The sequence below is a fragment of the Hippoglossus hippoglossus genome, chromosome 4, assembly GCF_009819705.1.
Source record: "Hippoglossus hippoglossus isolate fHipHip1 chromosome 4, fHipHip1.pri, whole genome shotgun sequence".
Lineage (NCBI taxonomy): Eukaryota > Metazoa > Chordata > Actinopteri > Pleuronectiformes > Pleuronectidae > Hippoglossus > Hippoglossus hippoglossus.
The window spans coordinates 9,252,730-9,280,707 of NC_047154.1; the positions used below are offsets into that span (position 1 = coordinate 9,252,730).

At 42.1% G+C, this 27,978-nt stretch overlaps 1 protein-coding gene across 2 annotated transcripts in view; it reads right to left on the reverse strand.

The window, feature by feature from the left end:
* ncanb (neurocan b) overlaps positions 1-27,978 on the reverse strand; it is a 150,974-nt gene that overhangs the window by 14,366 nt on the left and 108,630 nt on the right. For both annotated transcript variants that reach the window (XM_034582881.1, XM_034582880.1), the window contains exons 11-14: positions 25,383-25,496; positions 8,111-8,269; positions 632-714; positions 43-187 (exon numbers count right to left, since the gene is read on the reverse strand). In XM_034582881.1, the coding sequence (XP_034438772.1) occupies positions 43-187; positions 632-714; positions 8,111-8,269; positions 25,383-25,496 (501 nt within the window). The remainder of the gene's footprint in view (positions 1-42; positions 188-631; positions 715-8,110; positions 8,270-25,382; positions 25,497-27,978) is intronic.

Below are 27,978 nucleotides of genomic sequence, written 5' to 3' on the forward strand. Positions count from 1 at the left end.
ACTACAGTGTCAGTCTCTCCTCCTCTATCGGCTCCATCTCACCTGTTCCCTTCTTGCAGACGTAGGGCAGATTGTAGTTGCAGGGCACGTCGTTCCATTTGCCATTCTCATGAGATATCATAACCACGCAGTCCTCTCCTCCAGCGAAGAAGTTGTCTGGCTGGTTTTCACGCCAGTTCTCATATTGCTGCGCACACACACACACACACACACAGACAAGCACACACGGTTAGAGAAATACATTTGAGAAGCCAGTACTACCCTCTTTCTTGAACTGTAATTATAATATCCACACACCATATTTTTTGCAAGTCTACATTTTTTAATGATCTGTACAGAAATAGTAATAATTCTGTATTTATTTTCATTCCCCAATTTCCTCTTTTATTTTTCCTCTTTTAACGTTGTGATCTTTTTCTGTTGTATGTAAACATGGAAAATGAGAATACGACTCTGTGCAGAGGTAAATGCAACCGATTTCTTCTAATGAATACATTTTTTCAACAAACTGCTGTTAGGGATGTTTCAAGCTGCAATAATAGGCGTCTCTGGTTTTCTGTTACTCGTAGAAAATATTATATTTACTTCCACTTGGATTAACAGAAAAAAACAGTCACAGCTGCTCCCTCACCAGGTCCATCTTGTCGGTCCACTGAAAGTCGTCCTCCACTGTTCGATCATTTAAACCGATCCAGGTGTTGTCGTGGCTCAGACCTGCGTGAGAGGTAATGCAGAGAGACATGAATACACACTTACAGAGAAGGAAAAAGTACATATCAAGTACACACACACCCGGACATTAAAAGGCATAAAGTAGGCCAATAATTAGTATAAAAAAAAAGTATGAAAGCGATAGGAAAAGTCTTAATTGACTTTCAATGAACAGCTCTCAGACACAGATTAGACAATCAGGTGTCTTTAGGCAGTTTTACATCTAAATAGTACTTTCCAGTAAATCTGCAAAAGAAAATTGCATTTCAATTCCCTTTATGTTGCCTGAATATTTGGAGTTGATCCTATTGAAATCAACAGTTGGTGCTAATTTTCAATTTAGCTGCTGTTAAAGTAGTGCACAAGAGGAAGACGTAATCAATTGGGTATTAAGTATGTATTATCAAAACAATAGCAGACAAAATTCCAACAATATAAAAATCCTGTGGGACATGAAATATGTCGTCTCGTGGAAGGTTCCAGTCCCTCTGTCCCTCCACAGAGACGTAATGATTTGACACCTCAGTGGAGACAGACGCTTGAGTGACACATTCACGTGCTTAATGTACATCATGAATAATTCACTGGATCTGTTCTCATTACAGGGTAACAGAGTTTTTATGAATACAGCACAAAGGCAAGCATGACTGGTAGGCAGGGGTTAAATGTGCTGATACATCCAATAAATAGATCCACACTCACAAAGAAGAATATGTAATCAAGGTTCAAATCAGAGTCAAAACCAGAGGGTGAATTTCCTTATCTTTAGTTGCTAAGATGAATCAAAATAAACTTCACAGAGTCAACAAATAGAATGTTTCCATTAGCCCACCTGTGGCTATAGTAAATGCCATAAACTTTTATATTCCACACGTTCACTTGGAGGATTTCTGTTCTGACATGTTCTGTTCTCCACATTAACTAAGACCTTTTCTGCCTGTGATTCCCTGGTGATGAGATTTTTGTTAGTGTGTGAAAGGAAAACTCAATAATGGCCTTTAAGTCTCACTTGTGTGTATGTTGGAGTGTCTGTGTGCATTGGTGGCACAGGCGCGTGCATTTGCATGCGTATATGTAATGGAATTCCAATCATGGTGTATCTGATTAACACCATTACCAGGCCCATTAATCTTCCTAATGGCTTTGATCCTCTTATTGCAGGGGTGGAGACGCCCATTTTCGAGGCGATTAAACACACTTTTTGGTAACCGTGCGTGTGCAGAAGAAAGATGGGTGGGAGACGGACAGCACTGCCTTGGCATCTGTCCGAGGGTACAGAGGATAATATTGGATCCGATATTACAGATGCTTGGTGATCCGGCCTTATTACAGCACAAGTGGCTGTGGAGCGCTGCCAGGGGGGCGAGAAGCTAAGAATGAGGAGATGAAGGTTTATGAGGCACCAAAAAAGACGGAATTGATATAAGTGTGATAAAGCTGCCTGGCACAGACAAACTGCTCTCTGTGGTCAAATATTTAAGGCAAAGAAGAACACCCCCAAAAAGTTTGCACTAAAACATAAGTGCAGCAATGTTTCTTTCCCTGATTTTTTGCTCCTGTGCCAAAAATTATGATACGATTTTTGCGAATAATTCAGGAAAACATGAAAAAACAGATGGGCTGGTTTTGTTACATGGGGCAACACAATCTACAGCAGATGGTTTAGACAACCAGAGCAAAACTATATAATGAATAACATTGTTAAATATTACAAATAAATGCAATATTAAAATTACTTGACAAGAAAATCTCATCCACTGAACAGGCTGCAAATATGTCTAAAAAAACAGAAATGTTGTCACTAAATTGAATTTTTTTTTACATATATATAGACTAAGATAAACATAAATAACTCATAAGGAAGTTTATCATCTTTTTTGCAGGAAAACAACAAGTATCAATTAAATCATTTATACCTCCCAAAACTGGGCTAATAGTGTTTACATATTGACACTTGCATTACTTCATTGGACGCAAATGCCGACACCTCCCCCTCAAATCACATTGGAAGAAACAACGTGATAGTCTATTAAATGCTGTGTCACAAACACTTACATCAGAGCCTGTAGCAGCATTTCATCTAAAAAAAAAAAAAGGCGACACACATTTATTTGGCTGCACAGGCTCGGCACTTGAGGGCGTTTTTCAGCGGGGAAACGCAATAAACCCCTTCAAAGGTTCAAAGCCGAAGCAGACAGACGTTTATCACCGAGTTATGGAATACACGTAAAACAAGAGGTGCCATCGCAGAGAGCGGTCGTAATAAAGCAGAGGAGCAGATATGAAGTAAATCAGCAGCGAGGAGCAGCCGGGTGTCGCAGGTTGGGGGCAGACAGTACAGGGAGAGCTGAGAGATAAATAATGGACACTATTAAAACTGATTGGTGTTTTGTTAGATGTGATTGGTGACTGTGAGAGTCTATAGATTATTTCTGAGTTAGACAATCTCAAGGGGGAGGCTGGTTCCATCCACACCTTGACAACAGAAAGACCAAAATGGATCCTTTTGTTCACTTGTCCCCTCTTCATGAACGTACCCACCACTGAGGTCCAGACATCAGTATTCCTTCTGAGGTGTGTAAAATAAGAGTTATAGAATATTTGTGTTAAAGGGAGAGTTCACCCAGAAATGAAAATTCTTCAGACATAAAAAAACTACAGAAATAAAACATAACATGCCTCCATACTGCTTGTGTGGTATCATCAAAGTGTCCGCAAGCCCCGACATTGATATCTGACTCGAAACGAGCTCATTTACACCAAGTTTTAAGCCTAAATGTCAGCTGATATCTCCCGACGAGGTGCATTCAGGGACCGTTGGAAATGCTTACGTCCACTAGCATAGCCACTTCTGGTTGACTTTTAGCCTTAAAACACGGTGGAAATGACCTTGTTTCGAGTCAGATATGAATGTTGGGGCTTGCGGACACTTTGGTGAGACCACACGAGCAGCATGGAGGCATGTTGTGCTTTTTTCTGTTGTTTTATTAAGTCTGAAGATAGTTCACCAATCTCTTCAATTTTACAGTACAACGCCAAGGTCACCAACTTCCACACTCTGCCCCTGTGTGACTTCCTGGACTGTATTATTCCCTGTTTTTATTTAGAAGTTTATTTCCTTATGTGTCTGTTTTGGGTTTTTACTTGCTGTCTTTGTGTTTTTTCATTTTCAATGGCAGCCACTTGAACGAGTTCTCTGGGTTTCTGCAGTCTCGGGGTCATTATCCATCTTGAGCAAATGAAACTCAACTTTTAGTGAACTCAATTACGACTGGACCAATACAGTCATGTGACACATGCAGTTGGAAGAAACAGGTGTAATGAAGCTTGTTTGCATGTGTTATAGTGTTAATAATGAAGTAGTGTTAATATATCTCCATCATCCTCTGATACAATACGAGACTGTGGATGTTTGTATCACAGTTTTAATCTCAGTTTCAGAATTGATGTTACACCATCAGGTGAATAGATGCTGAGTGGAAAAAAGGATTTTAGCAGGGGGGTACCAGGAGGTGCAACTTCCCCCTGATAGTCTCCAGACTGCATTCCAGCTTCCTGTCTCTTCCTAGAGAGAAGCGTGGGTCATGGTGGCATCAACGCCCCAAGCTGTCCAGCACCAAAGAGACACAGCTGTCTATTGAACCCGACTCTGCTTTGCCCAGCAGCGCTAAATCTGTTGCAGATCACCGTGATCAATGTCCAGCCAGGCCCCCAGCTGGTCCCTGAGTCTCCCATCCAAACACCAGCTCATCTCCAGTCAGCAGTCTGATGGACAGCTGCTCCTTGTTCTAAGTCGGCGGTGTGACTGACATCTGTTCCAGACCTCCACAGTATTTTCCATCAATTATCTCTAAATTGTTCTAACACAGTTGATAAAAGCTCTCATTAGCTCTCTTCATGGATTTTGATTTTTGTCACCGATTGTCGGACCTGTTTGCCTATTTTCAGCCGTCTTGCTGTTTTGACCGTGGACAGCTTCACCGTCTTGTAAACCTTTGTTTTCTTTTATTTAATAAATCAGTGAACTGCATTTTCTCTGCATCTGCTATTTGGTCCTATTTCCTGTGTTCCTGGCATCCGTTGTGACAGTCCTATCAGCAGCACCACAGCTGGTGTGTGGGTGAGTGAGAGAACAACCTTGTTGTTAATATTAAATCTTGACTCAACCCAGGGTTTGTTTGATTATGTCAACAAACCTGAATGCAGCTAAATCGGCCGGCACATGATGGAGGTAAGTCGTAGTTCAAAGCTGTTCAACCCCAGACATCATCCGTTCAGATTGCACTATAATAAACAGTGGTGATCCAACAAGACGCAGGATAGTTAGTTTCATTTGAATAATTTTCTTAGCTTGTTAGCCTATGTTATTTTCCTTTCAGCCAATGTCTGAAACTTTGAATGAAAGTTGAAATACTTTTCTTTCAATTCATTTTGTGTAAAGATTTGAAATGGACGTTATATTATTACAACGCTATATTTTTTATTTTCATTACAAGGTTATCCTTGCGGAGGCTGGCAACATTTACATATAAATATCATCTGACCCTGTGTTTACTTTCCTCACTGAAGACGAAAAGGAAAAGACTGCATGAATCAAGGCTCAGCTTTGAGAAGTGAAGAGATGCGACTGGGAGAAAAGGAGAGAAAGCAGGTGATGGAGATGAGAGAGGAAGAGCAGGTACCGCTCACTGTGCTCAGCATGTAGGTTTATTATTATGTGCCTGTGCTATTTAACGAACACAAATTACCTGATCACATTCAAACAATGTAGGCCCAATAGACACAGACATATTTAAATCTAATTGTATCATTTTAACCTGATTTTTATGCATTACTGCTTAACAGTTACTTAATGCTCCTGCCTACAGACATGGTTGTAAAGCTACATTTATCCAAACAACTTAAAATTCATGTTTGGAATGTGTAAGTCCAATCTGCCTGACTCCTGTAAAGCTGTAAAGTACAAGGGACAGCTAGTTTTAAAACTATTCTCATGGCAATACATTTTTTTTTTTTTAAGATTTATTTCCAAAGTTTTATTCCTAGCTCTCGTTAACATAAAAAAACATGGAGGTCCTCTGCATAATCTAACAACAGGCAACTTTGGAAACATTATTATTACATATTTTTAACTTGAGAAAGACAAACACATCTAAACCCAAGCTGTGGCTCGGCTGCTGTTGCTATGGAGAGAAATCTAATTAGAGAAGTGAATCAGAGCTGCAGCAAATTCAAAACCTCGTATTATTTCAACAGGGACCGAAAGCAGCATCATAGCTGCTGAGTTCACCTCACAGTGACCCAGAATGTGAAAGTGAACCGCGATGAACTGCAAAATGTTTCACCAGGTTTCAAAGAACACGCTTCAGCTCCTCTAGCATTAGCAATGCACTTACCCTGTAAGAAATTCAAGATTGTGCTCGTATTCTATTGACAGCTTCTCTACTTACATTTAAATGTGCTGCCATGTTACAATGACGGTTTTATCAAAAACGCTTTTCTAACTAAGTTGCTTATTTAGTGCAAGCAACATGAACTCATGGCCGCCGCTCCCATCAAGCGCATCACACACTGTGCGTAGGGCATCAAGTGGCGGAGGGGACACCACAATTATAATCATAATGTTAATAATTATTCATAATTATAAATTGGTGAGTGATTGAGGAGCCAGAGACACTGGTATCACAACACCAGAAGATGCGCGGCTTCCTCAGGTAGAGTCCGGGCATTTAGATGAGTACATAACCCGACTTATATTCAAGAAAATACAGGAGTTATACCAGAGACCTCAAGAAGCAGCTGTGCTACACGCTCCCTGTGAAGAACTGCGACACGCAGCCGGTGGGGCCTGAGCGTCAGAATGTTGCTTGGATGTTGTTTAGCAACTGACACCGCCCCCTGGAGAGCTGCGCAGGCGGGCTGGGTGCTTTCCCCAGGGCTTGGTGGTGCTGTGGCCGGGCTGTGCCCACTCTGGCTGGAACAGTGGAGCTGTGCATGGCTCCCTGGGACTGTGTGTGTGTGTGTGTGTGTGTGTGTGTGTGTGTGTGTGTGTGTGTGTGTGTGTGTGTGTGTGTGTGTGTGTGTGTGTGTGTGTTTGCAAAGTTTTGAGACATTTCTTCAGTCATGTGTGTGACTAATTGAAAAGTTCTGTTTCTCTTATTTTTTAGGCCTATTTATTTTTTCACAACCGTAGCAACATTGATAATTAACATATATTTCCGTGGTTTCTTTTATTGAATAAGATTGCACTTTCAAATGCTTATGTGTGTGTTGCTGTTTTGTAGGTGCTACGGTGCAATAAATAGTCTTTGCAAAGTTATGTGACATTTGTTCAGTTATGTGTGTGTGACTTTTTGAACAGTTCTGTTGTTCTTACAAATAAGCAATTATGCCGATGGCACCCGAATGGCTAGCAGTGGCCCTGGATGACCTGCCAAGAAATCTGATGATGACACCCACGTCCCCCTCGGGACAAATTCTAATAACTTTACTAATCATTCATAAATTTGTTTTTATTGAAATACATTTCACCAGTATTTTGGTTTAAGACCAAATACATAAAAATGGATCTGATGACATTCACCCCAGCTGTACTCTGTGTTTAGCAAATGTTGGCCTGTTAACATGATAAACTAGGTGGGCGAATATTACATCTGCGTATTATTAACATGTTATGATGGTCATTTCATGTATGTTGCTATGCTAGCATTAGCATTCAGCTCAAGGTACATGCGAGCTCCACACAGCCACGAGCATGGCTGAGACGAGCTCATGATTTAACCAGGGACATTTTATCCCCATCAAACCTTAGAAATGCTCCTCACTAAAGCTGCTCTCAGACATGCACCGAACTCCTGAACTCTCTGTACTTTTCTCTGGAGGAGGTACATGTGTGATTGCAAATGTCTGAGTGAGAGCCTGCGGATTATCTGCAGACTTTCTCCACCTGGCCCCCTGGTATAAGGTCAGCAGAAAGTCTGCTAAATCTGATGTGAGCACACCAAGGGATCCCCCGCTGGATTCAACGTGAGCGAGAGTTGAGTCGCTTCTAACATTAATATATTTCTTCTCGCCACCTCTCGGCTGAATAATGCGGAGGATTTGTTGCTGTTGTGAACGTATCTGTGCAAAGAACCTCCCACTGCGTTGTGCATGTGTGGAAAGCAAACTGCAGGTAAAGTCCGGACCCAGTTCTCTGGACTTTACCCGAAGGTCATGTCTGAAAAATCTAACTAACACTGCAGAAAATGAACAGGACTTTTACTAAAGGAAGCCTGCATGCCCACACTTATCTGCCTAATTTAAGATTTCCTGCTGCGTAATCAGATAAGATTACGTAGGCTCTGCTCTCTGTGCCAAGTCCGTCGTCGTCCTCTCATTCTCCTCAACCTCCACTTACCTCTGATGAAGTTCTGCTCGGCCAGGCTGTGGATGCTGGCCAGGTGACCGCTGTGCTCCCTGCAGTCCTTCTCGGCATCCTCCCAGGTGTGTCTGCGGCTGAAGTACCTGTAGCAGTGGCCGTGGAACTTCCTCCACGTGTGCTCGCAGCCCTCTGTGTCTGCAGGAGTACAGGGAGGGGGGCGGGAAAAGAGAATGATTGTTACAAAAAAACAGTGATTAGTCAATGGGAAATCCATGTCAGAAGAGAAATGTGGCTTTTGCAATCGTGACACGTCGATAGCTGGCAACTGCAAATGAGTTATAGTGTTGTGCAGGAAAGGAGAAAGAGGATTTTGGACTAAGAAAAGGAAAACCAACATACATTTTGATTATTTCTTTTTGGATCCACAAGGAAAATTCCTTCATGTGTCTCACAGCCCACAAATCAATATAACACTTTCCCCCTCTGCCGCTCCCCGTCTTCTTTTTCTTTCTTCAGTACGGTTTTACTTTGCGTGCCCTCTGTGACGCTCCTCTCCGTCGCCATCCCTCCATCTTTTCTGTATCTCCTTCTCTTTGATTTGACTTGGACTTTAAATCCACAGCAGAGGCAAGTCTGTGGTGAGCCAGCTTAGTACAGTGAAAGGGCGTTTTAATCTATTCAAATGACAACACTCCTTAGAAACTGCTTCCAGTGCGCAGCGTTCACTTGGTAATTAAGCCCTGTCACAGTCCTGTAGCTGCACCGACTCTCCCTCCACCCATCCCTCCATCGCTTCGTCCTTCTCTCCCTTCATCTCTCTCTCATCAACCCTCCTTCGTTTCTCTGGGGGTTAGCAGTGGGACTCTGAGCTGTACATTTCAAATGTGATGTGTGTGTGTGGCTTTCGGTTCCATGCTGGATTGGTGTGCAAATATGTGTGTATTTGAATGTGTGTATGTATAGTTGATGTGGCTCTGGCTCGATGTGTCAGCCACCTTCAGCTTCCCCTCATGTGCCCACCTCCCTCCCTACAGTGCACAGATCGGAGAGAAGGTCTGAGCTTTTCTTCCAACAAATCTGAAGCGACACCAGTAAATTGGGCAGTATGGGGCCCTGCTTAGTATGCAGAGAGATGCATTTTGGCTGTGGAAAGGAGAGGAGTCCATTATGGAAGGCCTTTTACAACGCAATATGAAATAAAGGCCCAGACACCTCCATCCTGCATTGAGAGAGAAAATGCTTTTCACACTGTGTCGCTCTCCTCTTTTCACACTGTTGTTCAGGGCAGTGACATCATTTCACAAAATGCAATACACTGGTTCACATTGTGCGTGACGGCCGCGTTCATATTAACAGGTTAGAGCAGCCACACAGCACGAGGCACACGTCTGAGATGCGAGCCAAGTGTAGCTGCAGCGGTGAGCGTCATATAGAGCTTTGGTGTGGAGCAAAAACTATTCACTGAGGTTTTTTCAAATGTCTCTGCTATATCTGAATATGTCACAGGCAATGATAAAATAATACAAATTAGTTTTGCGTGTTATTAGAGGAGATTGTGGAGGAACACACATTTTATAAGTTCACAGTGACCTTGACCTTTGACATTTAACTACCAAATTTGAATCATAAAACATGTTAACATTTCTCAAAGAGAGTAAAAATGTACCAAAACTCTTAAATACTACTTTCAAAATGATATCCAGTGTTAGTCATAGCTGAGCAGGCAGGGTTTAACTCTTATTACCTTGGCGGGCTGACTAACAGCTAACTCACAACAGTGGATTAAAAGAGGAGTGAGGAGGGAGGTATTCATGCCTGACATGGATCATGGTACAAACAGTTCTTAGCATTGCTTTAAATACTAAATGAGGTTTATCACTCCACGGACATTTCGAGAACATAAATCCATGTCAGCCACATAAAAATAAAACTGACAAAGTACCATTAAAGATACATCCCTGTCCCTCATCTGGCTAAACCAGATTTACAGAATACTTGAGAACCCTTTTAGAACCAGATCTGACACACTGACAAACTACAGGAGAAGGAACATGCAGGCATTACTATCAGCAGACGCATGTTGGGTCCTTAACATACAATGTAGTAACATACGCACATGTTTTACAGTTTTTAGCAGCAAACAGCAGTAATAATATGAGCATTGTTATCTGTACAACACAGATAGTTTGTTCGTCCAACACAAACATTGCAGCGCCTGCAGCGCTCGACCTTCAGGTCAGATGTTCAGCTAAAATGATTGGATCTTACTCCTGACCTTACTTTGTCTAATGATGTCTTCAGAGAAATGATGTAAGTTGTTCTGACAATTATCGTAAATGTAAATGCAGAAGAGGAGAATTGCTTCATTACTTTGCCGACTCAAATTTCTCCTGCTGGTCTGGGGATTTATTCTGATGACCTCGAAACGCACTAATGACATGAAACCCAATTAGCCACTTTAACATACTCAGCTTCCTGTGGGCGGCTCAGTGGCTTTCTGGTTAACCCTGTTGCCCTAACAGCAAAAATGAGTCTGCGCTAAACTTCCCATTTGGACTATAGTGTGCATGTACTCTTCATTTCAGAATAGATTTCCTTTTACAATGCCAAGTGGGAGCACCAGTCGACTTGTAGCTGTGGGCATGAGTATAATCTCTGTGGGCTAATTCATTCACTGGACAGTGAGGACGGACAGAACTAGATTGAAATTCTAGTAACAATGGTTTTCTCCAAACTCTTTTGCTTTGCTTGGATATGAGTAAGAACCATTCAGGACATTGTCATAGTTAACACTGTCAGCTGGAGCTAATCCCAGTGGACATTGGTTGAGAGGCGGGTTGCACCCTGCACAGGTGACTGGTGAATCATAGAGCCAACATGTAGAGTCAAACAACCATTCCATCTCACATTCACACCCAAGGCCAATTTATACAGTTGTACAGTTGTACACACGCAGCTGTTTATTGAAGTTTCACCCTTTTATCCGAGAGGCTTCTTCAGTTCTAACTAAATGAGATGAGAGGTGACACGGCTTCAGAAACACAATCAAGTCCAGATGCACACATGTTCAACTCCCATGACCTGGATGACTGAGAATTTCCACAGATATATGCTCAGATTAGAACTGTCGCCTCACCAGTGGCGGATCAAGGATTTTTATGAGTCAGGGGCCATAAAAGGGCCACAATTTACACAGAGGGGCCAATTATAAGTCAGACACCCATGTACATTCCTTGTTTACAGTTATCTCTAAAGCTTTGAGCAAAGCCACATGTCATTGAATATATTTAGAAAAATTGTGCATAGAAAATAAAAATCCTAATATTTGTTGTTGGTATTGTTGGTAAGTGGGTACTTTTTTAAGGACAACGCCACTTAAGGGGCCTATCAGATTTCAGCTAGGGCCAGCGCCCCCTGGTCCCGCCCCTGTGCATCACAGTAATAAGGTTCTTGTTCTGAATCCCAGGCCCTGTGTCTGCGTGGGTTTTCTCCGGCTTCTTCCCCCAGTCCAAACAAAGAGAGATTGGGGTAAGTATCATGTAGATTATGAAGATTACAGCTTCAATGAGACCACACAGTACGGAAACAAGATGGAAAAAAAATCACTAGCTAATATTAGTTATAACCTTTCACTCGATCCAAACCTTGTGTGTAAGTGCTCAGACACTAATAAACTGGTAACCATTACGGGTTTTTGCAGATTGGTTCTCTGTTTGTGGATTAATACAAGCTGAAATAAGCTTGAAACGAAAGACGACGAACTGGGTATTTATGGAAAGGCTTATCTGCCTTCAGACTAACTGCGTAAAAATTAAAATCGCTTTATTAATTTGAATGAGGACAAATCGTGAAAATGCAGCTTTGTCTGTAAAACGTTTGAACCAGGCTCAACTCTTGCTGCAGAACATCGTCATCCAGCAACGGACCTTTGTTGCAGTGGGATCTATAATACATTAGAAAATTCTGTCAGTTTCAAAGAGAAACCAACTGCATTTGAATCAGCATTTTGCAGCCTTACATCTCCTATGTGCTATAAGAGCATGTATCTGAATAGAGTTATAGATTAACATTAGCTAGTCCAATGTTGCTGCTGTTATCTCCGGCCTTACGGGGCCAAAATCCCTCCCTGGTGCTGTCATCACCTCTCCTGACTCTACTCTCTCACTCCATCATCCGGACTGGAAGCCACCTGCTCAGTGTTTGCCCACATTACAGCTGGTTCATTGTATTAACATCAGGAGTGGGTCCACTTTGGCTCATGCAGGTGGAGAATGGGTTATCTACAGGCACAGGGACAGGAGAGTCAGGGTGGGAGTCACAGGGCGAGAGAGAAACACACACACACACACACACACACACACACACACACACACACACACACACACACACACACACACACACACACACACACACACACACACACACACACACACACACACACACACACACACACACACACATAAATTAAACATACACACCTTTACAAAATCGCACAACCTCTGTTGCTGTGTGTTCTGGCCCATCAGTCAAGAGTGTGTGTGTAGGCTAGTGCTGGTCAATTTCTACTAAAGAAACCATTGTATCCAAGGAAGACAAAAACCTTAAGACAGACAAATTAGGGCTTTGCCGACACTACTGCGGAATTTTTGTTTAATCAGATATTTTCCCCTGTTTTTAAGAGAAATATCTCCATCCACACGAACTTGGTTTTACAGACAAGAACATAAAAACAACTTCAAAAGCTCAAACAAGCATGCCGGGCCAGTAGGTGGCGAATGTCGATAAAGTCCAGATCAACGGTCCATGAAATACCGGAGAGTAATGCTGGGATCCAAGATATACAGTCTATGGATCCAAGTAATAAATGGGGCGAGGCAGATGCCTGTGAATGTTGTGCAGTGATGACAAATTTAACTGCAGACTTGTAATATGACCGAGCAGTGCTACCTAAACGTAGATGAACCTGTCTGTAGCCACCAGTGATGTTGTTGTTGTGTCTGGTGCATGCAGATACACAGAAACCAGACTTTTTGAAAATCATCACTTTGGAAAGTGTTTGTAAAAATCCCAAGTTTTAGTGACTTAAAAGACTGTTTGCATGTGGACGAGAGGCTCAAACGCAGAGGAAAAAGTTTATTTCGCAAAATATCTGCATTAGTGTGGACAGGTTTCACACACATAGGAGGAAGAAAGAAATGAGAGGGCGAGAATAAGAAAATGAAAGAGTCGGAGAAATGGAGAGGCAGAGAGATGGAGGGAAAGAAAGAAGAGGGAGTGATCAAAAATAAACAGGCATGTTTTCTCCCCCTCAGATCTTCAACATAGTCTCTGCTGATTTCTCCTCCCGCTCGCTGACAGTGAGGCTCAAAGCCCAACATCACATCAACCTCTTCAAATATTTAGACATCATTCAAGTCGTTCTCTTCTTTTTCCCGTGTTCCCTCTGTCAAGCAGAGCGAGAGGTAGGGGGTATGTTTCAGCGATTAATATTCCCACAGACTTTAGAGCACGACGGTTAGGAAATAAAAGGCCATGCACTTCCAGCTGACTGATTGGGTCGTTTATCCACGTCACAGAGTGATATTTCTGCGGCTTGGCTTTTTTAGATCCCCTGAATGATGAAACTGCCTGTGTTTGCATTTGTGTGTGTGTGTGTGTGTGTGTGTACGTGTGTGTGCCTGCGCTGCCATTTTGCCTCCTCCCTGTGTGACTCTTTGAACGCTGGCAGCTCAGTGTCCCATTTGCAACCGGGCAGATGACAGCGGTCCAGAGAGAGAGGGGAAATAAGTGTGAGAAAGAGCGAGAGACATAGAGAGAGAGAGGGAGATGAGGAGGATGCCAAAAGGTGAGGATGTGAGGAGAATGTTCAAACGGTTGTGGAATTATTAATGGTTATTACAAGGGCAGTGTTGATTAATGGAACATCCTAATTGTGCGTTTCTCTCAATTAGGAGTAATGGATGTTACAGTACCACAGCTACAGAGCTGAGCATTGATGACCGATGCCAGTGTGAAGACTCGCTCTGCAGAATTGATGCTGATGGAGGACACTGAGGTAAAAGGGAGGGCAGCACAGGCTTTTACAGCAAACAGGCAGAAACTCGTACAGCATGTTCACAGCTGATCCTGTGGATGTCTTTCTATAAATTGTATATCAGACAAGGACGTGTGTTCACTTACTGTATGTCCATTGTCTGTATCCACTGTGGTATTATTCTACAGTGGGAATGCAGGTAACTGTACATTAAAGGTACAGGTAATAGAATGTGATAGAGCGCGAGCCCGGGCGATAACTAAATGAGCCTGACCCGAACCCGACAAGGATTCGGTTTTTAGTGTCCGAACCTGACCTGAGCCCGATGCTGCACTGAGTTTGCGTTACCCTCTCCCTGATTGTTTTCCCTGATTACAGACATGTGCAGTGGAGAAAAAATAAATAAAATCAGCCTAAACCTAAACCTGAATTTCATTTGAAATGTTTTATTTGAACCTGACCCTAACCTGTCAGGTACCAACTGGTCCCGACGAGGCTCAGGTTAGGTATCCACACTCTATTGCAGATGTGCCATCCTCATCTTCATCATCATGAACAAATCCTCAGAGAATTATCACCCCACTCTCAAGTTTTACTGCTCCACAGCATCTTTCTGCTCATTGCTTTGGTTTTTACGGCCGGCATCTTTATCGTTTCATTCTCGACACTCATCAGATTTGTTTTCAACAAAAGCAAGGAAGTGTTTACAGTAAAAAAAACTAATAAACTAAATCTACTCTATTTGCTCATACCCAAACTGCACACAGGCAGTAGCTGGTGAGCAGAGGTGAACGTTTGCCTCAGGAGTCAAACTAGCTCTTTAAAGCTAAAAGTAGAGTGAATATTTTACATATGTTAATCTAGTGGCAAGTAACACAACTTCAAATGAATGCTAATGTTGCTCCATGTCTGCTGGATGTGTAAAAGGCCGTCTGTTTGCTAACCATCCTCAAGTGGCCAAAGAAATCTGTTCAGGGAGATTACCAGGAAGTCAGGAGCCCGAGGGAGTCATCTTTCTTTTGGCACATTTGTGTTTCCACCACATTTGAAAAAAAAAGGCAAATCAGACCAAAAAAGGATTCGTCTTTCGTGAATAACTGCTTTAACACTGTCCAAGGTTTGTGACACGCAGAGGTGGTCAGAAAGAGGGAAAACACTCGTCAGCTACAGACTGCTGATAAATGAATGGAAAAATAAATAAATGAGCGGAAAAACATAACGAATGCAGATGCTTCCAGTCGTGCGCTGTGGCATGTTTAGAGCAGCCACAGTGGATTCTGAGTTTGTAGCAAGATTGCAGACGGAAAAGATCTAAGTGACTTTGAAAATGGGTTCCTTGTTGGGGCATGCATGGCAGATGGTTCACTCACAAAAGCTCCACTGAGCAGCGTGTGTCAATAACAGAGACCGAAGTGAAATCTGCATTTAGATCGGTGGGAAAGACATGAGTTAATCAAGCCAGAAAATGTGGTCAACCGCTCACATTTGATGAGCGTAAGTGCGACATAAAAGGAAAAGCAGAAAAGCAACTCTTTCTCAGATGTTTGAGAATGTCAATGGGATCAGACTGTGTCGGCAAGAACAAGCATTCTACAGGCACATATATAGGAGGGATACTGGTGCAAAAATCACGGACACTGGTCTTCAAAGAAAAAGTTTACGGAAAAAATGTAATATGCTCACATGAATAATTCTTGACAAATTTGCAAGGCCGCTAATGCCAAGTACAGACTACACAACTTTCAAGAGCTGCCTTCAGACATGAACTGAACTCCAGAGGTCCTCCACTGTTTCTCCGGAGGAGGTGTATGTTAACACAAAGGCCAGAGTGAGAGCCACTGGAGCTTCTGCTGACTCTCTCTGCTAGTGCTTTGCATAAAAACAATAGTTTTATAGTTTTTAGCAAAAGTTAGGAGCCAGCTCACCGTCCTGCGCTCTGATTGGCTGTAGTTGTTGTCTCCTAGTTTGTCTAGATATTTAGCCCGTTAGAAATCTAGTCAGATTCGGCGACGTGTCAGTGACCTCGTCAAATTGTATCTTTGAAGATTTCACACACGGTGATTGGCGACTGATTCTCCAGTTCATGAGTCAAGCTTCACTGAACTTTGAATAAACAGATGAGCAGCTCTTTGTGCAGCAGGGGTGACACAGCTTTACAGTTCTGTGGCCTGAGTCCAGCAGCCGCTCTTAAGAACAGGCACTGCACCAGTTCAAATACCAAATGAGGCTACGTCTTTAGGAAGAATGGTGTTTACCTCTGCAGTAGAGTTCAGAGACTTGTATGTCAAAGCGCATTGAAGCGGTTCTGGCAGCTTGCGATGGCCCAACACCTTACAAAGAAACCTTATGTTGGTTTTTCCTTTAATTATAGATCCACCATTGTAAGAAAAACTCCACTGGGAGTTTTCTGCTTCCTTTTTTTTGAGACATAATCTCATTAAAACTTAAGTAAAGTGCATTTTTATGTTGTGCTCTTTCTCTGTGATCTTTTTGAGACTAGTTAGGAAGTCAGACGCACTTTCATACATCATATTGATACAAGCAGCCATTGTCTTTTTGCAAACTTGAACAAATGCAGAGATACAGGGTCAATAGAGAGTAATGCCACAGGAGCAAGCAGGAAACTGGAACTGGAACAAGGTGCACAATGAGCTCCAAGAAAGTTCGATGGAAAAGTTCCTGTGGAGGAAATCAACTGCGGGATGCCAGCCAATGAAAGACAAAAGGGAGTGCAACAGTAAGAGCCAGGCTTCTGTTGTTTGAGGACTTATACAATCATTCCTGGAAATATGAGCACGAAGAAGAACAAAAGCTACTAAACCTCTAGCGGAGCTCAAAGTGCTCCTTTACACCTCTCCATCGGAAACGTTCATTATTGCACAGCAGAGGAACACACACCCTCCTCCCTTTCTCTCTCTCCCTCCATCTCTTTCTCGCTTTCTTTTCATCTATTATAACACCTGCTCTGATGCTTCCTCTTCGTTTTCTTCACTGCGTCTTTCTCTGCCGACTGAACTTCCTTCCAATCAGGAGGAGAGAATGACGGCATTTTCAGGAACATTGTCTAATTAAGCACCTTGAATGAGAATGAATTACCCCCCCTCATCTCTCCAAGCTCATCGGCTCGGAGAGAAAGTGATGGTTTGCTGCAGCCTCTGCCAGACTTAGGCAAAACTTCAGGGATATATAACACGTGTACCTGCCTGTTTTTCGGCGTTCAACGTACTCCCGTGAAACTTCAGGGGCGAGGTAAAACCAGAAGATCCATCTCCCTCGCTTCTCAGTCTCGTGTCCCCCTCGATATGTTATTAGGATGCATGAATCTTCATTAGCATTAATGGCTTCTAAATACCCGGAGGACGCACAGAAATTAATTTTGAGCCGAGCTTTCTGCTGAGTCACCGGTTTGGACGGCGGCGGTGCAGTCTGGGACAAAGCATAAGAAATTAAGCAAAGTTGGCGAACTCCCGATGGCTTCCTCCTGAGCCTTTCTGTGGACTCCGAGAGAGGCAGATGCTGAGTCACACAATCACTCCAACAACAATAAAGATAAAGATGAAAAAAACAAACAAATAAATAAAGAACTAGGAAGTAACATCAAACGGCAAAGTTCAGCCAAAGTGCTCGGAGTACTGTCGATTAAAAAGAGAGTACAGAGTAAATAGCTTAGAGAGACAGATCTAATTGCCCAATAAAACCTCAAGAAACGTTAGACACAGAGTCAATGACATGAGGGCTGGGATGACCTGCGATTGTTTGGACCAGATCAGTAGAGAACTGCAGCTGTCTTTCAGGTAAGAGGTCAAAATAAGCACATACGCATAACTTTGGTCAAATCATTTAAACTATAGTACACCTACATTCACATTGATCTTGTCCCTTACCTCAAATTTACCTCAAGAAATAATAAATCTAAAACCCCAAATGTTATCATAACAGCATAATGTTCAAAACTTTATTTTGTTTCATTCTATCTTTATTTTTAATTTCTTCGTCTTAGATTTATTGTAAAACATTAATTTACATTATTTCATTAAAAACCCAAGACTATAAATCGTCAATAATAGAAAATTAGGAATTTGAGTGACATATTAGATTTTTTTAACCTTTCAATGCAAACATATTTTAAATTCCTCCTTTAAACACATTTCAAAATCTGCCTTTATGACAACTACAACATGGTTAAATGGGTACTGCACCAATTAAGCATTGCACCACTATAACATTGTGGGACTCATGCCGCAAAACCAGAGATATCATCTGTTATCAATGTTTTCTTTATCCTTGTGAAAGCCTGGTGCCGACATTATTCACAATCCAACTTAACTACCATTGTTTCAGTCCAGCCTGCCCTCCCTAGAAGAACGGCCAGAACCAGTGAATTTAGCAAGTGCTCAGCAAGCAAGTTTACATTCATGCGGCAGTGAGCTGTTATTATGATGGGAACAAAGGAGGAAGTGAGATAGAGCGAGGCTCAGGGTGGATGATGTTTCAGTTTGTTTCCCATTTCCAACGACAAGTCGCACGTTTTTTATTTCCAGCATTAAATCATTTGTTCCCAGACTCTCACCACATGTTTGATATTGTAAACATAAATGAGGAAGGTCCTCAAACTTTAACAAAAGATTACTTTTTAACTCAACTCACAGATATATGTGAGTTTCAGCTTTACACTTTCAACCTATTTTAATCTGACCAGGTCTAATGACTGTAATGATCGGCTGTATGTGCAGAGGTTTTATCAAAATAGTTAATTTCATCCAAACTAAGATCTTTTCTGAAGATGTTCTCATGCCTTTACCAAACCAAACCTTAACCATAAGGTTCATTCATCTTTATTTTAAAGGGCATTGCTGCAGGATGTATGTTCAGATGTGTAGAATCAGCCACTGCCTCAAGCTGCAGGCTTCAAGCTTAGATGTGCAGTGGGCTACAGAAGTCTGCTGAGATAGTTTATTTTTCCCTCAGACTTTTTAGTCATTTTTTAAACTTCAAGTTTTTAGTTCCAGCCACTTCTGATGCAAGTGACATCACCTGAGCAGACTATGAAAGCCTATGTGTGATAGAACGAGTGCGATGACAGACGTGACGGGAGAAGAAGTGCATCTGGTACTTTCTGTTACACTTCCCACCACTGTTAGTCAGCTCAGTCTGCTCTCCTCGTCATTAGTCTCAGTGTGTAGGCTTCACTTCATCATCTGCTGCCTGCTTCCAATCTGCAACACTGCTGTTGCTGTTTACATCCGTGTGCTCAAAAGTCTCTGCATCCGTCTGCCCCAGATTCACCCGTCGTCCTCTTTCAGGGGGAAAAGTTCTGCTCTACTTTGTTCTCTGTGATGCTGTCTTGTATTTGTTTTTCCTGTCTGTACACGTGTGTGTGTGTGTGTGTGTGTGTGAGGGAAAAGTGTCTGATCACTGTTGATATTGTGGCGGGTCAGAGACATCACCACTGAGTAGGTGGTCCTTCATATGTGGCCCAGGATGCATTTATGTTCACACAGTGAAAAGAATGAGGCCACATGCGACTCAGACAGCCTCCCACTGGGGTTTGAGTGAGCAGATCTTAGGATGCAATGAACTTTGATCGGTTCACTCAGGACAGATGTTACTACCAGGTCTTAACAGGGTCTTTCTCATGGTCAGCTGTCATTTCAGTGATCCACTGTGACCCGCCTCCACCCAATCTCCTCCAGTGCATCACTCCCACCATCAACCACCACCAGCGTCCAGACCCTGCATGGGGGAATTCTGATGTTAATCTTTTTATGTTTTTTTGCTTCTTTGTTATGCTGTCATCTTCTATTTATTGTTCCTATTCTTTTTATTTGTAATAACTGTTTTTACATGATGCTGTCTTCTTATTGCTTTTCTTCATTATTAGTTATTCAGATCGAGTGCATTTTTGCGATTGCCCCTCAGTATCCTGTCTCTGCTTTATCAATGCACTTTGTAAACCCTGCTGAATTTGAGTTAGGCCTATTATTATTATTATTATTATTATTATTATTATAATACGCATTGGCTTCCACACCTTTTTTCATCTCGCTGACTTCACAAATGGGTGTTCAGCTGTCAAATGTAAGTCCCTCCTGATGGACACGCTCACCTGTGTGTTTGCCTCTGCTTGACCAGCAGGCGTAGCAGCTGTCCGGCTCTACTGGGGGATTTTGCATGTCTTCAAATAATAAATGGTTTGACGTATGGAACCAGGGCGGGGGAACAGAAGAGGGGTGTGAGAAGATGGATGAAGAGTGAGTCACTCCGTGCTGTCCTCCTCTGTGAGTTTAGAGCAGCAGCAAACACATTCCTCAAAGAAAACCAGGCAGCAGCCAAACACCGTGGCATTAATTAGTTACATACTCCGTTAACACAGGCTTTTTGTTTTCAATTTGTATATTTATTCTGCTAGGAAACACAGAGAGTGAGAGAGAGAACACATTTCCTGTGGATACGATTATTCTTGGTTGGTTGTTCTGTAACTAAGAGTTGTTGCACAGCACTTTAATTTGTCTGCTCGGAGTCGTAGTGTGAGACTGCCATCCGAGATGCTGCTGAATAAACAGACAGGAAAGAAATCTTTTGATATTTGGGAAAGGTACATGGGTAGGTAGAAGGAGATTTGTTTGTTTGTGTGGCAGGAAAAAGAGAAACAGAAATAAAGAGTTTTGGGGCCTTGAAGTGATTTTTTCGGGTCCTTATTTTCTTCAAAGGGACGTTTGACGGCTAAGGTTTGGTTCTGAGATCAGAGTATGGTTGAGATTTGGTTGAGGTTAGGCGGCTAAGACATGTAAGATGCAACACGGGTCTTTTTTAAGTTACAACATATGCACCTGCGTGTGTGTGTCTCTGTGTGTGAACGTCTGTGACTAAAAGATCTTTAACTTTGCAGAGGTATCACACACACACACACACACACACACACACACACACACACACACACACACACACACACACACACACACACACACACACACACACACACACACACACACACACACACACACAGCGAAACAGGAACACAGTCACAGAGTGTGACGAAGCCTCCTGCTGTGCAGCAGAGATGAGAGGCACAAAAAGATGCAGCGAGTGACAGCAGAAAGGTGGTGAGAGAAAAGAAAAAAAGAGGAAGGCAACATGAAACAGTGGAATAGCAAAGTAACAATTCCACACACACTTGTGAATGTGATGTGGCTTTTCTCCCTAGAAAGACTGAAGAGAAAAAAAAGTTGTGGCGCGATGAACGATGGGGGAAAATACAGTTTCTGTCTTTTTCACAATTTTTTTCTTTTCAGTCAGGCTGAGTAAAATTTGGCTTCCGCCTCCGCTGATTAGGCAGCAAACCAAAAAATAAAAAATAAACCAGCAGGAAGGACTCAACAGTGAGTTTCAGAGCTGGGACGAGATGAGAGTGAAACAACTGAGTGATGCCTCTGCTAGTGCCTATTCTTTAAAACAAATATCCATTCATTAATGAACCAGACAATTTAAAGAAAAAATCTGCAAAAGCACAGATTGAGCTGTTTTGCATGGGGGCTGAATCCACCAACTCCTTCCACAAATGTGTGTCTGTATGTTTATGGAATGCACCTCATGTGGCTTCAGACTTGGCATGTTTATTGTAACCACCATGATATCAACATTCATAGAATCACTTCATCTTAAGCAATTTGTCTTAAAGTAAAAGCACAAGATTTGTTTCGTTGAAGCAATGCTTTGTATTGCACTGAATTACAGAGCTTTTAACTAGAAAGGTTGTGCACTGGGGTTTGAAGATTGTGTCGATTGACTTCTGAAATAGTCAACATGCAATGTAAAGAAATAACAGCAGTTAAGTAAATTATTCAAACATATTCATAAACCGGACCCTTTAATAAAAGCAAATTCTCTTTAATTTTATGAAAAACTTTGACTGTAAAATCTTCACTGCAGATACACCAGGTAGGATGAACACAGGGTGTTCTTACTTAACCCTGCATCATAAAAAGCTCTGCACACAACGTCCAGCACACAAACAATAAAAAGTGACAGTATTTTGCAGAACAGTTTGAGGAGGACTCACTAATGACAGGGAGAAATTCTGAAAAAGCTCTGGAGTGTATCAAAGAAGCAAGGATTCTTAAAATTATAATACACACGTATTATTCATAATATGGAATGGTAAGATAATACAGATCATTAAGAGTGTTTCATCTGTCAGTCAGAAATATCTGTCGGTCTGAAATGTAAAGAACGGGCACTGCACTGGTTAAATAAAGCAGTGCAGACAGAGATCGAACCTCATTAACAACAACACAAACAATAAGTTGTTATACCAACTGTAATTGTAAAAAGTTCAGAGTAACCAACCATTTCCTTCTCTCTCACTACATCCAGCCCTTGTCAACTTACTATTATTGACTCTCAGATGGGATCACCATGGTAACAGAGCGAACCAGCAGCGGACCATATCTACCCAGCATCCGAGGCTGCTAGCTCACAATACATACACCTGAACATGCACAAACAAACACACACAGACACACACACACACACAGCTTGAGTACCCACAGCAAATGAGACAGAGAGAACCGGACCACTTTAGCGAGACAGAGACCAATTGGATGACATTTAAATGGATGAAAGCTTCGGTGGAGCGAATGAGTTCATTTCCAGCGTTCATGTCGCAGCTCAGACCTCCCTCTGGATATCAAACTGAGATCACGGTGAAATGGCAAAGCGACGCCTGTTGCGAATTGTACTTTCCACTGCCGAATCCTGTATTTCTGCAAACGCAGAGCAGTGAGAGATAAAAGCGACAGGGAAACAGACACTTTAGATCTACACAATCAGACCTGCTGCTCTCAATCAGCCATGAAGGCAGCAGCGCAGCAGGGGAGGAGACATGCGGAGGCTCCAGTGCATGTCAGGCATGCTGTAGTGGTGTATGTGTGTGTGCTTGCAGAGCTATCTTTGTGAGGACCGTTTTGAGCACAACCTACGGAGTGAGGACATTTTGGCCGATCCTCGCTTTCTGACCCACTTTTAACGGCTGTTTCAGGATAAAGACTTGGTTTTGGAGTTAGGTTTAGGTATTTAGTTTGGATGGTTAAGGTTAGGGTAAGGGGCTATGGAATGCATTATGCCAATGACTGTGTGTGTTTGGGGCAGAGGAAATAAGAGAGAAAAAACACATTTCACAAAGACCATCCCTGATTTATAGATGCTGTACATTTAAGTTGAAAGTGCCACATTTAAACATCTCTCCAAATTCTGATACTGTACGTTCAGCGCTGTACTTTTGTTTGTTTATTTATTCATGAACTGTACCGCAGGAGGGGCATGAATATTGAAGAGGCAACCACAGGGAAATCACAAAAGTAAGAAACCAAAGTGACGTTTGCTGTGGTGAAAAATCAAAAAGGGCATCAAAGAGTTAATCTGGAGCGCTGTAAGATTAAAGGGACACTCCAACAACTTCGTGTTGTGCCTCCATGAAGTGGTGGGACGTGCAAGAGACCATTTATTTAAAAAAAACAGATCAGAACTAAAAAATCCTTATTTTGAATCTGAATATGCCTGAAGTTTCACCCTGTTTTCAAGGCATCAAATAAAAAGAGACTTATCCACAAAATGAACACACAGAAACACGTGATGAGAACTACTCCAATTTCTTTTCAAATTTGAAGCGTATTTCGACTTGTTAGTTCGGGTTCGAGTTAACCCTCTACCATGACCAATCTATTAAGATTGAGGAGGCGGTGCTTATGAAACACAACCACCCGGAAAGTTTGTGCCAACTGTTTCCCCTCGAATACGTCAAATTCAAATAATGCTGAATCACCCAATGAGCCGTTCCTGTTAGAGAAACTAGCTCCGGGAATCTTTAATAATAAAGCAAACCTAAAAATGTGACGATTCGCAGGCAGTTTCTGGAACTGCAAGGTGCTTCTTTCAACTGTGAAGTCTGAGCGGATTCATGGATGTTTATTCGTGAAGGACATAAGGGAGATAATGATATACTTAGAAAGTGTAGGCCACGTTGAATCTAAAAATATCTGTGTCACGACGTCGTTGTGCTCAGATGTGACAAGTTATGACTCCTTCTATGCCTCCATTACAATCCACACAGTTTGAAAGCTTCTGTTTCATTTTACATGATAAAGTCACTGTTTTGACTCAGTGATTAATTTCAGTTTTTATGATAGAGTATTGTTAGAATAAAGTTGTAATTTAATGAGGAAAAAAAGTCAGAATATTAAGTCAAAAACCTTGTAATTTAATGAAAAATAAACCATAATATTTAAATAATTTAATGAGAAAAATTCATAAATTTATGAGGATAAACTTAATTAGAAAAAACTAATAATATTACGAGATTAAAGAAACATTTTTGTTTTTGTGCAAATAAGCAGCAAGGAAAACCTCTGCTCACTGGAGTTTCACTCCTGGATCCAAAGGCATAATTAATGAATCTTAAGATTTACTTTGAGGGAGGCTGACACATTATATCTAGTTTCATTCCTTATTTATTTTTCTTACCATTCTCTCTGTTTTCACCTTGTTAACTTTAACCTGCAGTGATCAGAAGGAAATATACGAATCTTGGCTACATGGGGAAACAAACTCCAGGCGGGAATCTGATTAAACTGATCAGGTTCTTACAAACGATCACGCTGAAGAAACAACCAAACCTAATTTCCACAACAGCTTCAGTTGTCCCTCAGTGTTGTTCTGCTCTGACTCGTCAGCCGTGTTTTCATGGAACGTGCATTAAGTGAAAGAGCCTCCTTCACCTCGCTCTTCTCACAGGGGAATTCCCATAATGAGAGACAGAACCAGCTGGACGCAGGTGTTCTGTATGAAGCCGATACATTATTCCACAGAGCCCCCCACGCATCCACCGTCTCCTCCTCCACCTCTTTGTCTACATTCACATCCTCATTCTCTACTGTCTGTTTAAACATCCTCATTAACTCTGTCTTTCTCAGCCGCCTTGTTTTCGCTCCACTTCTGAACTCTGGACTGCATCCATACCTCTATCCCTCCCTTTCCCCCCCCTCCTCATATTCATCCTACTACCTCCATCTGCTCACCTCACATTGCTTCTCCACCCTCTTTGTCTTAATTCTTTACCCATTTTTCCCCATCTCCTCTTTTTTTCTCCTCCTCCGTCATTATACTTCTTGTGCTACTTCTTCCTCTTGCTCCACTCTGCCTCCGCTCAGTACACACTCCTTCAGGAAGTGAATCGATGAGTGAAACAGCAAAGGAGTGTTTATTTATCCACATGGTTACCTTTCTCACAAGTAGCTCCTCCGTAGCTGGGCAGACAAAGACACACAAAGGAGTTGATCTCATCGATGCAGGTTCCTCCATTCTGGCATGGATTAGACTGGCAGTCGTCAATGTCTGGAGGGAGAAAAGAGAGGGTGCGGCTTGGGTTAGATACAAACACACACACACACACGCACCAACAGCACTTTCCAAAGGACCACTATTTAAAATATCTGCTACAGCTCGTTACTGAACAAACCCAGGAGAGATCCAACTTTTGCAGAGATTATAAGTGTTTTTGAGAGAGTTATAATTAAAGTGAATTGATTGGGCTTCATCAGTGATCGGTTTGGGACGCACTGAAGCGCATGATGCTAATTGCGGGATGTTTACAGGGACGTGCTGCAGCTCTCCCCGCCATCAAACCCGAGCCATGAGAGTAGGCGAGGAGGCTTAAAGATGAGATGGAGGATGAGCTTCCATCTTTAAAAATCAACACTCTTTGCTAGGAGCCACAAAAAACAAGTGCCAGTGTGTGTGTGATTGTGGACATCCCACATCCCTTTCAATGCAGTGTCAAAATTAAGTCTAAAAATGCTAATCCACACATGCATTTTGCAGAGGCGTTGCAGCGGTGAGATTACTCATTTGGTCAAAAATTGGTCACTGTGTTTCTCTGGCTGATCTGAGCCTGGGGGCAAAATCATTAAAACTGCAGCTGGTATCCCACAATCCTCCAGCATCGCAAAAACTGAGCGAGTCCCTGGAGCTTAGGCAAGAGGTCACGGCATGAGATGGGAGGGAGAGGGCGGGTGGAGAAGAGGGAGTCAGGCGAAAGTCTGAAAGAGAAAGAGTGAGGGAAGATGTGAGGAGAGATGATGAAAACAAGGTTGGAGGAAGAAAAAGAGAGAGGAGAGGTAATATGATGCTATGAATCTGAGGAGCTGGCAGGTTTCAGGGTTGGATTACAGGAGCTTTGCAGGAAGACGTCATTTCAGGCCTGTTTGGATAAAACAGTGTGGCAGCTTCATTGCTGCGGCTCTGCTGACTGATATTAAAGGCTCCGGAGGAGGTGGAATGAGATGGTGTGTTGGTTTAGTGTGTCGTATATCATATATCCATGTATAACTGTCTGACTCATGATGGGGTGGAATAAGAAGAATATAAAAAAAGAGAAATAAGAAAGCAGGCAGAGCCAGAGAGAAAACAGCAAAGAACACGACAACAAGAAACTAGTTTGGTTAAAATAATGTGATATCAACATGTCCGAATTTTACGGGACAGGATAATCAAAAACTTGATCTCTATTAGGCTTTAAATGTCCACTTATTTTACACATGAAGTTTAGTTCAAATGTCACAAACATAAGATCTTGAAAGGAGCTTGCTAATAAAAATACCGCAGATGATGTCATCGTGGTGTCATCAGGGTCAACACAGCTTTGGCCTCAGAATGAAATGTTGTGTGCATTAAAAAGTGGACTGTTTGGTATGAAAAAAGAGCAATAGGAGACAGAACGGTACATCTCAACCTCGAATGCCTACATTTTTTCACTGTATTGTCCTCAAGTGCAAAACTAAATCGCTGCAGGAGCCTCTCTTATCTGCATCAAAATTAGGCTTCTAATCCAGGACCGAATACGTTTGCTACACTGCTGCCACTGGTTCAGCCTTCATCACACAGGGGGCAGGAGTAGAGGTGTGACAATCAATAAACATTTTTTTTGTTAGCCACATTATTTGGAGGAAAGACTGGTCAAACCAATTAACGAATACATCAAGGACTGGTCCATGGTCTACTCCTCTCTAACAAGAGAATACTGAGCTACTTTCCACCAAAGTGATCCGAGTGTTAGTGCTGCTGGTCCAGATTATGTTCAATTTGCAAACCTTTTAAGAACCAGTTTGCTTTTCCATGGGCTAGAGCCGCCTTAGAGCCATGCCATTACGTCACCAAATACGTCAGAGTCTACGTCTCTAAGTCTCAAGTGTATAAATGAAACCACAAACTGGCATTATATATTATTGATGCACACACTGACTCAGCTGACATCTCTGACCCGCTACAGTTTAAATGATGGTTTGTTTCTAACCACCACCAGGTTATGAACACTGATCCTCACATAATGATCGATATGTTTAATCATTGAGTAAAATATTTTTTTTATAGAGGCGCATTCATTCTTTTATTCAGCCCCTCTGCTCCCTCGCCCCTCTCCCGCTCGCGACTCTGAAACCATCTTTTTGGAACCAGTTCTTTGGCTGTAGAGACACAAACAACTGGTTCCACATCAGGCATTGGATCCAAACTGGTTCTGGAACTGCCTTTGGTGAAAAAGGGTACCAGAGTGTTACAGTGTCGCTGTATTTTAGTCCAACCAAGTCAGTCAAACTAGTCTGAGGAAGTTAAAAGGTGTGATGACATGTGTGCGTGAATATTTCTATTTAGTGTCTCTATAAAAATTCAGTTTGATATTATTGCTATTGATATATTTTAAATCAGGCAGACAAAACACATGATTTCCCCAGATATTCAAAATCCTATTATTTCTGGTGCAGACCACAGGTGCAGCTAGAGACTGGAGCGAATGATGTGACACAATAGTCTGATATTAAAT